Below are 14,654 nucleotides of genomic sequence, written 5' to 3' on the forward strand. Positions count from 1 at the left end.
GCAATCACTCCCTTGTCTGGGGCGTATATGACCGGTAACGGCCTACAGCCCTCGCTGAGGCCGAAGAGTAGAGCTGGCGGCCATGTAAGCCCCCGACGCGGTGGTGATATCCATAGTAGGAGCTGCACAACGTAAGGAACAATGAGAAGAAAAAGAGCAATAGACCAAAGCGGCAGAGAAGGGGTGAGAAAGTTGGAGCGAGGCCATGAATACATTTAAAAACAAAACTGAAGACTGGCTGAAAAAGGAAGCCACCCAATCGAAGTAAGGGAGGAGTAGTAGGGGAGCTAGTGGGGCAGATGAACTAGAAGATGAGCAGCATATTTAAAGGGCAAAGACAGGAACACCAGTGAGAAGTCTGGAACAGTGATAAGTTGACTAAGTGAAAAAGAGATTTTCGCTTAGTACCGTACAGCCGCAAGGAGAGGAAGCAAGAAAGAAAAGAATCTCAGTCTTGAAGGGGTTTGTATGAGACTAAGCGAGCATCCTGTGCGTGGGGGCCAAAATACACTCCAAAATATAAGAGTGAAGTTGACCAGTAAAAGAAAAAAAAGTCGGGTATGAATGAGTGGAAATTGAGTAAATAATGACTTCACATTCTGGTCTCAGTGGGTGCAGATACAGATATGAACGATTGAAGACTGAGATAAAAGCGAGAATTAGATTTGGATCATTTAAGATTGAGGTATGAACTAGTGACGATTGAGTACCAAATGCCAGGTGATGCAGGATAGAATTACTGAAAGGCAGGCGTGAAGAACTGAATATTGAAGCATTCATGACTACAGATTGGGGTAAAATGAGCGCTTTAAAGCTGAGCTAAGAACAAGTTAAGATTACGGTTCAAAACAAGATCCCATGCGGTAAAGGCAGGCTTGAATTAGACATGGAGGTGTAGTGGTACTCGGAGTGAAGATTGGGAGGTAGGGGGCACGAGGCATGAAGCTGATGGTATATGTTTCGTTTTTGCAACAACCTTACCCCTCCGCAGATAGGATTTTGTGCACATTTCATTCTAGAATGCTTGCTCCATTCTCTCCGGGGGCAGGAGCAAGATTGGTTTGCATATGCCTGGTACCCTTCTGTAAGGGCACAGATAAAGAAGGATGGGATCGCTAGTGAGCAGGGCTTAGGAAATGGTCCCTTTTCACCCATCACATGCAGGGGTGAACAGCAATGTTCCTGCACAGCTGTGCACACCTGTGCAGGAGTGAGCTCGACTATTGCCATTCCTTTACTAGAATGCACACTACAGCTGAATCCGAAAGTGTAGACGTTTGGTCTTACCCGTTCTCCATATCCACCACGGATTCCCGTTGGTCCAGGCAAACCGGGGTCCCCGATACTGCCTTTCAAACCCTGAAAAGAGAAGAAAACAGTCTTACTGAAATAGGGCAGCATTTCACATCTGACGTGTCGCTTTCAGTGTTATGGTGAAGGAAAAATGTACTGAGAACCAAACATCCATTTTATGGTGAAGACGTAAAAAAGTGATTGTTCAGATGCTGAAGGGGTGCGCGTGTGCTGCCCTTTCAGAGTCACCGGCCTGACTTGCGTATTACCCTTTCCAGCCCTGCCATCATTTCAGAGCTCGGCCTGACACACTGCTTACTGTGACAAAGCCCTTCCAGCCTTTTAGGGCCACCTGCCTGAGTAATGGCTGAGTGTGTCCCAGAGACCTAACAGAGCTGAGCTTCACATTTGGCAGACTTTGCCAGTAAGTGACTATCGTTGTCCCCCCAGTCCTAGCACCTTTTCACATGCAATGGCCTGTCGCAAAATCTTCTGAATGACTTAGTATTCTTTACACAGCTGTTGAGAAACAATGTCACATCTGGTCTGAATGAACCACTTGTTCTTAGGAGCATCTGCTCATTCTCCAAGGAGTCGGACAGTCTGCAAGTACCTCAAATTATTAACTTTGAAGAACTTCCTAGAGTGCCACCGTTAACTTAGCCTGGATTTGACAGCAAATTAAAGATCAGTGCTGGCCACTGGGCATGGTATCTTTCCATGATAGCTGTCAGGTGTTTCCTCACATATTCAAGTGGGAAACTCGCTGGAACGGTTATTCCCATAATCCAAATACATCGGCCAAAAGTGTGGAACAAATGTGCAATATCACGGACTGATAGATGTGACCAACTCCTGTAGTGCACCATGGGTAAAAAAAAACTCCGCTCGATACCACTTGATCGGAGATAATTATTTAGGGGAGCAAGCATATGTGTGGATTAAATATGCAAGGGCCAGCATAGACTGATTGGTGATTGGCAGCTTATGTATATGCTTTGTTTAACTTCCGCAAGCCCTTGGACCCATGCAGCCATCTTCACTTCTATGCTAGTTTGGTTTTCAACCAGCTATCTTCCACCCTCACACACACGTGCACTCCCCCAAACAATGAAACTATCACTTAGCAGCTAAGCTGGTTTCCACGTCACTGCTTGGGTGACTACCGCTGCTTGTCTGGTCATGTAATCTTCAGGGGTCATGAATAAAAGTTCTGTATAAAAGTTCGGGGGGAAAACGAATGTAGAATTGTTCGAATTTCAGCTGTAACCAAAATTACGTACAGCCGAAAATTTAGAACAATTCTACTATACCTGACCATTATAGCAAACAAGGGAAGCCGGGGTTGCAGAGGTGTCCCCCGCACCCTTGTTCGCTATAATGGCAACAGGGTTGGCGGGGGAGGCCCCTGCTTCCAAAACCATGAAGTAAAAAAGAAAATAATAAAGGACCCTGCAGCACTAGTTCCTATCCACGTAAGTGAAGGGAACTGGCATTGCAGGAAGTCGACAGCACACAGCAAAGTTTGCTGCAAAAATGTAAGTAAGGGGGAGGGGGCGTGGTCACAGAAGCAGAATTTTGGTGTGGGGGTGATGTTCGGGATTATTTCGTGTTCGGAAATTTCGAATTCGTAATTTTCGGATTCGAAATAGTCATGGACAACCATGAACATCAGCAGTACCTAAACTCCTTTTCAAGTTGGACATGCCATGGTGAAGGGCAGATGGGTAACAAAAGCTTCCTTGAAAGGAATATTTTTCAGGACATTCTCGGACAACAGAAGGCTGGCTAGGTTACTGATTTATGGATCACGTGTGGTTGATGGTTGTAGGCCAATGGCCTTGATGGTCCTCTCTCTCCATGTTCTTTCTGATTCAATTTAGCCTTGACAATAACCTTATGTTCTCTGATCTGATGGTGCTGTCAGGGGTGTATTTGGAGATTCATGACTGAAGATTTTCTAGTCTTATCCCAGCTCTATAGACGATGCCCAAAGTATTGAATTTGTTTCTCTGCTGTGGTGGAAGCCAGTGGAGCTCTTTCAAGTCTGGGGCAATGTGCTCAGATTTCCTAAGGTTCAAACACAGTCTTGCTATCTAGCGTTGGGCCCCTTCAGTAGCTCTTTTTGGAGCTGCTGCATGAACTCCATTGCAGTAGTGAAGAGTGGAAAGTAGCAGAGACCTGGTGGGTTTGATCAGAAGATGGGTTTAAAGAAGGGGAGGACCTTTCCAAGGATCACGGGTTGAGCATTTGTGCTGTTGATAACAGCAAACATCGAGTTTGAACCAGATCTCTAGGGTTCTTACTTTTTCTGTGAGGCATGCCTCCACCTAATTCTGGAGGCCATGGGAAGTGCAGTGATTTCCTGAAAGTGACCATGGTGAGCATGGTGTCAGTTTCAAACATAGGTGAATGTCTTTCATTCAGTAGATGATGTATTTTGGACAACTGCAGACTGTTTCCATCTACAGGCTTGTTTGTGAGGCGATTGTGGACCTGCACATGCATTTCAAATTTCAGATGTTGTGGGACTGATGACCTCTGCCAACAGGAGCATTGCATTTGTTCAACATAAGCAGCAATAGTGTTGAGTCTTGGAGCTACTGCATGTGATGACTGCCCTTGAATAGGATTCGGATGTTTTGGCAACGTCTGTCAGAAAGGGGCTGGTCCAATTTATGGCCACACCCAAAACTCCAGGCCAACGTTTCAGGCAGAGTAGGAGAATTTCATTATCTTCCATGTTGCAAGCCACAGACAGATCAAGTAGGCTCAAGACATCCAGGTGGCCTGCCTCCAGTCATGTGAAGAGGTCCTTATTGACGTTGGTAATACTGGTTGTGTGGCACTTGACATCTGATTACTAAGGATGTTGTGTTTTTCCACAACCTCTTAGAAATATTTCCAGATTCAATCTGCATGATCTTGCTGGTATTATATGGGTCAATAGTTTGCGATATTTTCGTGGTCAGCAGTGGGCTTTTTCGCTAGTGCAGTCATTATTGCATTTTTGAGGCTCCTGGGGACTAGGCCCTGCACGAATGATATATGCTATTGGTGATACCCTCTTGACATGGATATGATTACTAAATCGAGAATGACCAGGGGACAGTCTTTCCAAGACTTGATTTGTACTTCCATGTTTGACATGTCTAGACGGAATCACCCAAAGAGGCTGAAAAATAAACCTGTATGGCCTATTTGACCGAATTTTGGCTATACGAAAATCTCGTATAGCCTAAAAATTCAAACAAATATGCCATACGAAACATTACAGTGAAGAAGGGCTGCAGTGGTGCCCCCAACACCCTTCTTCACTGTAATGTGAGCAGGGGTTGCAGGAGTGTCCCCCGCAACCCTGACTCAATAAAGTATTAAAAAATAAATGTAAAAAAAACTGACCCTGCGGTGCCGGTTCCCATACACGCAAGTGAAGTGAACCGGCGTTGCAGATGGATGTTGGAGAAGGCAGCAGACAAGGAGGTGTGCAGCCCACAGGTAAGTAGGGGACGTGGGGGCAAAGCAAAGCCTGAAATGCTCAGGGGAGAGAAGACTGAAAGTTATTTTCGGAAAAATTACTTTCGGTCTTTTCTCCCTTGAACATTTCATCTACTGTCTTACCATCCAAATCCTGTCTACACAACACCTGAACACCATCGACAATGAGTATTCGGCTTATTGTATTAATGAGTGGATACACCACCAAACCCAAAGAATAACACATTAGTCAACTATATCTGAGGCTTCCCTGGTGGCCATTGAGTCTGTTTAGGGGTTAAAATCCCCATTAGTAATGTAATTTTATTTTGCGATTGGCCAGATTTAGCAAAGCTATATAAATGGCGAGTGTCAGCTGTTGTGTATGAAAAACGGAGCCCTCTATTTATATCTCAGTTCTTGCAGTAGATTATATAGTGTGGTGGCAGAGGTTTGTTAAAGATGGCTGGTGAGTTGTTTGTAAACCAAATTTCTGGTAGGCCAGCATGCAGTAGCTTTCCCCCGAAAGTAAGTCATGGATCTTGGGAATTGGTGTGTGTAAATGCTGACAGTGCATTGATTAGTTCAATTTCGAAACCAGTTGGGGTTGAGTTTAGGTTGTGTCAGAATAAGAATCGGTCAGACATTGCTGGTTGTGAAGATTGCATGTGAACGTAAGGTGCTTTCCCAAATGTTGTGTGGGTTGGTGGCAATGTTTTTTGTTGGCCAGAATAGCATGACAGAGAGTGGGGGTGTCGTGAGCTTGTGCTTGCTGCAGCAGACAATACTTGTGGAATCAATTTTGTCGAACTGAAAAATGGCAGCTCCCAGGAGCACCATGGCATAGCAGAAACCAGGATTTATTGGCCATTGTATTGCGCTTACTCGTCATCTTGTATTTGTAGCAAACAGACCTCATTCTACAAAGTGTGCTGATGTACCATTAAAAAATACTAGTATGCGTCTATATTCCATCTCCTTACATTGGGAACAATAAGAGGACTGTTCTTCCTAACCCAGAACGACAAGACCGTCCTTCGGCCATGTGCCTGTGCACCGTATAGTAAATATTCGTTATTTACCTGATACCCACGGATTCCTGGAACTCCAATCGGGCCTTGAAGTCCAATGCCACCCTAAAAAAAAAAAAGATTGAGCACAGGTTGAAATGCATTCACATTACAGAAGGCGCAACGAGCATTGGCACATATTGGCACTCTCAAGTCAACAGGAGACCGTTTATGGAATCATTGCGCTAATGAGAAACAGACATATCACTGTCCGGTGGCCTTTCAACAGCATTTCAACAAAACGTGAATTAAAGCATGTAATGTTCCAGTTCCACTGACCGCTGATCCGCGTGGCCCGGCCTCTCCTCGCTCTCCAGGAACCCCAGCCTCACCCTGGAATGGAAGAGAAATCCTGGGGTAAGTCATAGCTTCGGGTGCCGCGTGTTTTTCGTGGCCTGGACTGCGTTTGGGTGTATTCTTTCCATCTTGTCCTCGTACAGATGACAAGTCCTAACCATGTACAATCAGACATTTTCCAACCTTTGCACCGTTTGGTATTGTTTCAATAGGTTTTTAACTTATAATGGCAGTTCTCCAATTAGTCTACCATAAATTGGGCCCTGCTAGTGGTAAAAGCGAGCCAGAGAAATGTAAAACAAAAATTAAACCATCAATGTGAAATCCATCCGTTTAGGCTTTTCTGTAGGCATAGGATAGGATTTTGCCAGGCACGACCATTATTGTACTACCTGGTCAAAAATGGCAAATATTGTGGCAGTTCCTGGCAAATGCATATCTAATGCCTATACGAGAGCCAAAACTGTTGGCTTTGTCGGTGCTTGTTTATAATTCAGGGTTAGGAATAGTTGCAAGGACACACCTACTGTTTATAAATCAAGTACTTGAAGGCACATTTGGTTAAGATCGTATTATTACATCAGGAGCTGGCTTAAAGCTGCAATTAATCCATTACCTGGAGATCCCAGGGGTTGCATTTTGGTGGGGTGGGGCAGGAAGTGAGTGGGAATGGCCACAGGGACTAGCGGACTAGCATGACCATGGTGGGGGATCAATGATTGTGTGATTAACCAAACAACACCCACAAGCTTTGTGTTCCTCCTCATATCACATCTATCTCTGATCTTCACTTCCCAAGACAATGGTTTTTACTTATAATCAGCGCTTTGAGCGCCCACTAATGGCCAAAACTAAAACAGAAGGGAAAACAAAAGAAGCATTGGAAAAAACAGCAGTTGTGTCTTTTGTGGAGGTGTTTGCCAGGCGCTGCCACAATGGTACTACCTTGCCATAAGATGGTAACAAGTGGGGAAATGGTGTGATTCCCTGGGCCTTTATATGGTTGTTGTACCTCACAAAATCCTAATACTCACACACAAGCCTAAACTGTCAGCTTCGTCTGTCCGGCCAGTTGCTAACAGCACGTTAGGAACAAGTCAAGTGGCTTAAGGCACGCGTGGTTAAGACATTTTTTTTTACACCAGTAGCACATTTATAGCTGAAACTATGCCATTAACTCTTAGCTGTCTGATTAGAAATAACACTGGCAGGCACTGCTTGATAGAGCTATCCTAACAAGGTCCCATGAGGATGTTTTTTGGGCTGGGAGTGGCAGATAGTGGGAGGAAACGCCCATAGGGATTAGGGTTGCCATGGCCAGTCAAAGTGTAAGTAAACAACCAAACAACACCCATAAGCTTTGTGTCCCTCCTCACAAGTCTTATCCCACCTGGCTGTACTCCAAAAGGTGGCTTTTAAATGCCACCTAATAGCTAAAACAAGAAAAGTAAAAAAAGGCGAATGTAAGCGAGAGGGAAAGTGAATGAATGAAAAGAGAAGATGTGCGAGAAGGAAGGAAGCAAAATGGGAAGTAAGAAAGTAAAAAGGTATGGGAAGGAATGAAAGAAGGATGGAAACGAATGAAACGGGAAAGAGAAAACAAGTATACTTACAGGGATACCGGGTTCTCCAGAAGGACCGGCCTCTCCCAGCTCGCCAGGTTTACCCTGCAGGGAAACAATCAATGACTTTTATTTTGGTATTTACAATAACACATGTGGCAGAATTTCAGTTTTAAAAAACATGACTTTAGGTCCAACAAACTGGTATTGCATATGACCTAAACAGAGCACAGCATCCTTTGGAAGCATGCAGTGTGCCTAACATGCCCAGTTGGCATGGAAAGGGGGGTACCTGCCGACGTCGGCCTTAAGGAATTGGCACACAACCAAAAACAGGAATGTTTTTAATTAAATGTAGCTTTCGCTACTACAGTTCTACTAAGATTTATAAGTGCTTAAAAATCAGAGAGTTATTAAGCGCTATGCAAAATGTTAGTGCATCACATCAAGCATCAAAAACTTGAGATTAGTGAGGGAACAAAATGTGTGTATTTGGGTGGTTCAGCAGCGTAGCATGAATTAGTTATGACACCAAAGCATGCTGGGAAGATCAAGTAACCAATCCATGTATCTCGACCCTCCTCTACTAAACAAAACCTAACCTTCTGCCAACCCTGAATCCTCGCTAGTTGAACATATTTTGAAGGTTCTATTTTCTTACATTGCCAATTTTTTTCGATTCGTTTTTTCCGACAATTTTTTGCAGAAAAATCTCTTTGACATTTATTATTTTTGGGGTGGTTCTCCCCAGTTCCCCTCCCCTATTATTTACTACCCATTCCCCACATCTCCGACCCATTATATCCCCTTACTACTCCCCATATAGCTCGTTTTTTTCAGCAAAAAAACAGCCCGAAAAAACGAATCGAAAAATAAACGGGCGGTGTAATAACGTCGTACAACTTTCAGAGCACTGCAAATAGCTTTTATTTGTGCTCGCCAACAGTGTGTTGCCTAGGCACCTCAAAGCCAGTTGAAAGACATGCTTCCATTGTGATGTTGTTTGGTTTTGGCGTACAAGCTAAGAGAAGCATTGATGACATCTACAAATCCCATGAACTGTGTGTAGAACATTGTGTGACACAATCACTTACCAGTTGTCCTTTAGCCCCCTTTGCACCTGCTTTCCCCGGTAACCCCTAGAAAAGAAGAGGGGTGCAGTAAAACATCAGAGGAATCAAAAGAAGCAACCTTCCAAACAAATCCAAGGGCAACACTTCACTGCTGGAGTGGGCGGAGCCTACAATGACTTCTTATCGGAATTCAGGTCGAACATAGATGCCCTTGCACTTGAGGACATTTAGGTTCTTCAATTGATCACACAAGCTTTGTATGCAAAGTGACAACAAGTTTAACAAGTGACAAGGCTGTAAAACTATTCAGGATTTTCATCTCTTGGGAGACATCGGTTCCAGAAATCATGACTAATTTTGAAGGATGCCACCTTTCAATGATATATGGCTAGTCTATATATAGTCATATATCTCAATTTTGCACTAATTTTTGTTCAGAGATTGATGACATATTATTTGTCTTCTATTATATAGCTTATACTAGTTAATTACTTGTCATTGATTATATCATCAAGTGTATATTACTTTACTGTCCTAATAAATTAACTCATGGGTTATCTTCGATGATATATTCACACCAGATAGCTTGTCATAAAGTGTCATAATATATAAGCATGTAGTATGTAGTTTGGCTTCAAAGATAAGCTAACGCTTTTCTTAAATAATATGTTCATGATATAAGGCTTGTCTTTGAGGATATATATTACATGTACCTTGAGCGATGATGATGTAAGGCTTGTCTTTGAAGGCATATTAATAGCATGTAAATGGTCTTAAGTAATATGTTGATGATATAGATGATGATATATGGATTGTCTTTGAAGATATACCAATAACATGTAGCTTGTTTTTCATGATATAAGACTCATTCCCAAAAATATGTAGAGAACCTTTTGCTTGTCTTAAATGATATGCTGATGATAAATCTCTCGTCTTAGAAGATATATTGATAACATGTAGCTTCAGTGATATATTAATGATGCAAGGCTTGTCTTTGAAGGCATATTGATAGCATGTAGCTTGTCTTAAATAATATGTTGATGATATATGTCTTAAAAGATATATTGATAACGTAGCTAGATCAAACTTCAATGCTAAATGGTGGATATACGGCTCGTCTAGCCTTCTACCTCGATTATGTATGGCTCTTTTAATGGTACTTGAATGATACATTGAGTAAATATTCCTCTTCTTTGAAGCTATATTGATAACACATACCTCACCCTGAAAGAGATATCCATGACATATGGCTTGTTTTAAGTGATTGATGTAATTTGGCACACAGGCTAGAGGCGCCAGACAATGAGGTGGCCAGGAACGCAGTCTTTACTACATGGTAAAGCCCACATTTCATTCAGGTCACAGGCATCTCTCCTCCAGACTGCCATTTATCTAGCCTTCTCTGACCATCAGATGGTCTTGCAGTCCCTCCGTAGCCCCAAGCACCCTCCCCAACATCTTGGCATTCATCTCCCTGGTGCCCCCTGCCGTCACTTACCGGACTTTCTCGTCCCTCGCAGACCTGCTCTTTACTGTCCATGCCACCAATGACAAAGAAAAGGGTCACCCATTTGTATGTCTGTGGTGGCCATATTGGTTTGCGTTTTTTTAAAGGAAATTCGGCAAATGTGGTTCGAGCTAAGTTGAAAAAGGCTGGTATCATCCAAGCTTGCATTCTGTAGTGCTATTAGCTATGTACGCCTTGGAGGGGGGATTTTCCACCTGGTAATGGCCGAGGGCCTGCGTTTTAGTCCTTGCTTCGCTCGAGCCCCTTTAACTTGGGTCCACAGGCCAATACCAGCTGTGTATATTATTTAAGGATCTTTTTAATGATAAAACTTTAAGGAAAAATTCAAAAATGATGACATGTCTTCAATGGCACATCAAGGACATTTTTAAAATGTATTGAAAACAGATAGGTTAATCGCAGAGATATATTGTATTGGTTCAATCATTACTCTTACGTCCCGTCCCCTTTCCTCCAAACTGTATGGGCGTCCCTTCCAAGGGACGGGAGACATAACCTTTTTCACCAGAAAAAACCTTCTTCCCCTTTAAATTTAAAGGCGTGCAGGGGTGCGGCCCAGGGAGCATGCGCTGCCCTGACTCTGTCCTCCGGCGCCACACCTCAGTCCCCTTTTCCGCGTCGACGGGAACGGGCCGAATTCACCAGCGCTCCTGGGTTTGGCTTCGGCCATGTAATTCCACGTGCGGATACTTCTTCTCTTTGTCTTTTCTGACTTTTTATCATTCAGGAACTCGGTCCTCAGGCGCCACGCTCCTCCCCGGCTCATGTCGACTTCTGCAGGGTTCAGCAGGTGTCCATCCTGCAACAGGCTCTTCCCAACTTCAGACCCCCATGCCCTCTGCCTACGTTGCCTTGGCCCAGACCACAGTTGGCAATCATGTTCGGTGTGTGACTCACTGTCCTTGAAAGGGCTGAAGAACAGACTAGCCAGGTGGAGGAGCTCTTCCAGAGGTCGCCTCCAGAGGATCTCAAGAACTTCGTGAAACATCGAACCCGGCCCAAGTTAGGGCCGATATTCTCCATCGCACCCCGCAAGGGAGACTCCTTCCCAGGGACTCTCCCGCGTGGGAGGGTCCAGTCAGGCCCTTCTACCAGCACGTGCACCGAGGCTGCTTCAGCTCCAGCCTTCCGGTCTAGGGATCCTTGGATCCTCCTGTCGCAGTGTTGAGGGACCGGAAGGTTCTTTTACCGGGTCTCCACCCGAGGGGCTCCGCCATTTGACCGGCACCATGGGCGAGGGGCTACGCCCTACTACCGGCAATATGTCAGAGGGGGGCCTAAACGCAGCTCTAACGACTCCCAGGTCGAGGGTGTCACACCAACCGGGCCTAGGCCCGAGGAGCAGGGTAGGCCTCCTGATCCACACGCAATAGTCTTGGAGGAGGCCGGGCCCAGCGGGCCGATCAACACGTCGCAGGCACGTGGCAGGCAGCTCGACAAAATGGCCACCGCACCAGAAAGAGGCACCCGTTCGACACCATTCCAGGAATTCGGCCAAGAACGAGTGTCAAGGTGGGACTGGCCTCAACCAGGTACGTGGCCTACAGTCTACCCCTCATTTGCGCAGGGCAGCTTTCTTTTGCGTCTATATGACAGGGTACGCAGCAGCTCCCTGCTACCCCATCGGCACCCCCTGCCACCTCTTTGGCCAGCAAATAGGTCCTCTTCGAGAAGTTCCTCAGCCTCATGAAGTCACCTCAGATGGGGGTTATCATCAAAGACACCATCGGGGAAGTCCTTCCCACAATGCTAGTGGCACCACAGATGCCTCCGCCGAGGCCCCATCCCCCGGCGCAGCCACCTCCTCCGGCTCCCCAGCCGACTCCACAGGAGGCTCCGTACCAGCCTCCGCTGCCTCCTCAGCCTCCGGCCGTGGGCCCAGTACCCCAGCCTCTGGCGCCAACTACTCCTCTTCTTCCACAGGATCCTCCAGATCCACAGGATACGGATGAGGAGGAGGATCCAGACACGCCATCTTCAATCAGGGCCTTCCACGAACGTCTTGCTGGTCTGGCGGAGTACCTCGGCCTTCCCTAACCCTAGGTCGAGCAGCCGGCAGAGGGGTTCTGGCTGAAGTCCTCACGCGACACCCCTCAGCCAAATCGGGGATTCCTATGCAGACCGATGCAGTCTCCCTTGCGAAGAAGGGCTGATGGCACCACAGATGCCTCCGCCGACGCCCCAGGCCCCGGCGCAGCCACCTCCTCCGGCTCCCGATCCGACTGCACAGGGGGCTCTGTACCAGCCTCTGCCGCCTCCTCAACCTCCGGCGGTGGTCCCAGTACCCCAGCCTCCGGCGCCAACTACTCCTCCTCTTTCACAGGATCCTCCAGATCCGCAGGATACGGATGAGGAGGAGGATCCAGACACGCCATCCTCAGCCAGGGCCTTCCACGAACGTCTTGCTGTTCTGGCAGAGTCCCTGGGCCTTCCCCAACCCAAGGTCGAGCAGCCGGCAGAGGGGTTCTGGCTGAAGTCCTCACGCGATGTCCCTCGGCCAAATCGGGGATTCCTATGCAGACCGATGTAGTCTCCCTGGCCAAGAAGAGCTGGCTAAAACGCCCCCACTCGGCCCAGCCGGTCAATCGACGCCTGGACGCCAAGTACAGACAGGTGGAGGGGGATACACTCTTGCTTTCGGCCCATCCTCAGCCACACTCTTCGGTGATGGCTCCGGCATCAATATACTCCAAGCCCCAGTCGTCCTCAGCCTCTTCCTCTGCGGCGCTGCTAGGCAAGGAGGAGAAGATCTTGGAGGCGTATGGCAAGAAACTCTATTCCAACGCCTCCTTACATCTGCGTCAAGCCAACGCCGATGCCATGGTAGCAGCCGCCAACCAAAGGTTATGGCGGGAAATTGCGGACTTCCTCCCGGAACCCCCCCCCCCCACAGAGCCAATCACGCTTTAAGGCGGGGCTAGCTGAAGCCAAGTTGGTTGTGCATGACCTCATGAAATCCACTGTGGTTCATATTGATACCTCAGGCCGTGCCATCTGTATTGCCACGGACATGAGAAGAACATCCTGGCTCCGGGTAACAAAATTCTACCCAGATGTCCAGGAACGCATACTAGATCTACTGTTCGAGGGGGGGGGGGCCTCTTCCACTCCTCCACGGACGAAGAGCTGGACAAAAAGAAAAACAGCTCACAAACAGCTAAGTCTTTATCCATCCTTACAAAGACCACACCCAAATCGTACACCCAATCTCAGCAGATCTCAGAGAGGCGTCGTACATATGGAGGGTTCAGCGGCTTCCAGGAACCCAGATCCAGGCAGCCAGACCGCTCGCCGTCTCAGAGCCGGCGCAAGAAACAAAAAGGGAGGGAGTAAGGGCTTTTTCCAGACTCCTCAGCGACAGCCTCCTAGGGAAAGGAAGCATGACACGCCCCTTCGGGTCCACGTGTCTCCGGTGGGGGGCAGGCTTGCTCTACATGCACATTTCTGGCGCCAGAATTTCGCGGACCCCTGGATCCTATCCGCAGTTTCCACGGGCTACCACCTTCCTATCCCAGCCTCCCCTCCCCAATCCCCTCCACTCCCACAGGTTGGGACAGCAACTCTTTTGGCGCAGATTCAGTCGCTTGTTTATAGCCAGGCAGTGGAGAAAGTCCCAGACTTCCAGCAAGACTTTGGCTTTTATTCCAAGATGTTTGCCATTCAGAAGAAGAACCAGGCGGGCCTGAGAGTTGTGCTGGACCTTCCCACCCTCAACCTCTCCTTACCCCTGCAAAGATTCAAGATGGTTATGCCAGCTTTTATAGCAGAGACATTGGACAAGGGAGACTGGATGTGCTCCCTGGATCTAAAGGACGCGTACCTATATGTCCTGATTTGACAGCCCCATTGTTATTTCCTATGGTTCAGGATCATGGGCTACCATTTTCAATACAAGGTCCTTCCTTTCGGCCTCAACTCGGCCCCCAGCGTCTTTATCAGACTCATGAATGCAGTGGCGGCCCTCCTCAGAACGCAGGGCCTCCACATCTACTCATACCTCGACGACTGGCTCGTCAGGGCTACATCTCCGGAAGCGGTTCACCGCTCTTCCCATACCCTTATGAACACACTGCACGATCTGGGCTTCTCGCTCAATCTCAAGAAGTCTCAGCTGCAGCCTACGTAGACTCTGACATTCTTGGGCCTCATCTGGGACACATGCTCCGAGAAGGTATTTCCGTCGAGGGACAAAATCTCGGCCATCAAGAGGGCCACCGCCCACTTCCGCAGCAGAGAAGTGACCTCGGCATGGTGGTACCAACATCTCCTGGGTCTTCTGGCAGTTGTTTTATTAGCCGTTCCGCACACGAGACTATGGATGACGAGGCTTCAGCTGCACTTCGTGGCCTCGTGG

At 47.1% G+C, this 14,654-nt stretch overlaps 1 protein-coding gene across 1 annotated transcript in view; it reads right to left on the reverse strand.

The window, feature by feature from the left end:
• COL9A3 (collagen type IX alpha 3 chain) overlaps positions 1 to 14,654 on the reverse strand; it is a 322,714-nt gene that overhangs the window by 171,000 nt on the left and 137,060 nt on the right. Inside the window, exons 20-24 of the mRNA XM_069650770.1 lie at positions 8,794 to 8,838; positions 7,751 to 7,804; positions 6,120 to 6,173; positions 5,853 to 5,906; positions 1,288 to 1,359 (exon numbers count right to left, since the gene is read on the reverse strand). Coding sequence (XP_069506871.1) covers positions 1,288 to 1,359; positions 5,853 to 5,906; positions 6,120 to 6,173; positions 7,751 to 7,804; positions 8,794 to 8,838 — 279 coding nt within the window. The remainder of the gene's footprint in view (positions 1 to 1,287; positions 1,360 to 5,852; positions 5,907 to 6,119; positions 6,174 to 7,750; positions 7,805 to 8,793; positions 8,839 to 14,654) is intronic.

This window comes from Ambystoma mexicanum, chromosome 3p (assembly GCF_040938575.1).
Source record: "Ambystoma mexicanum isolate Mex_15411 chromosome 3p, UKY_AmexF1_1, whole genome shotgun sequence".
NCBI lineage: Eukaryota > Metazoa > Chordata > Amphibia > Caudata > Ambystomatidae > Ambystoma > Ambystoma mexicanum.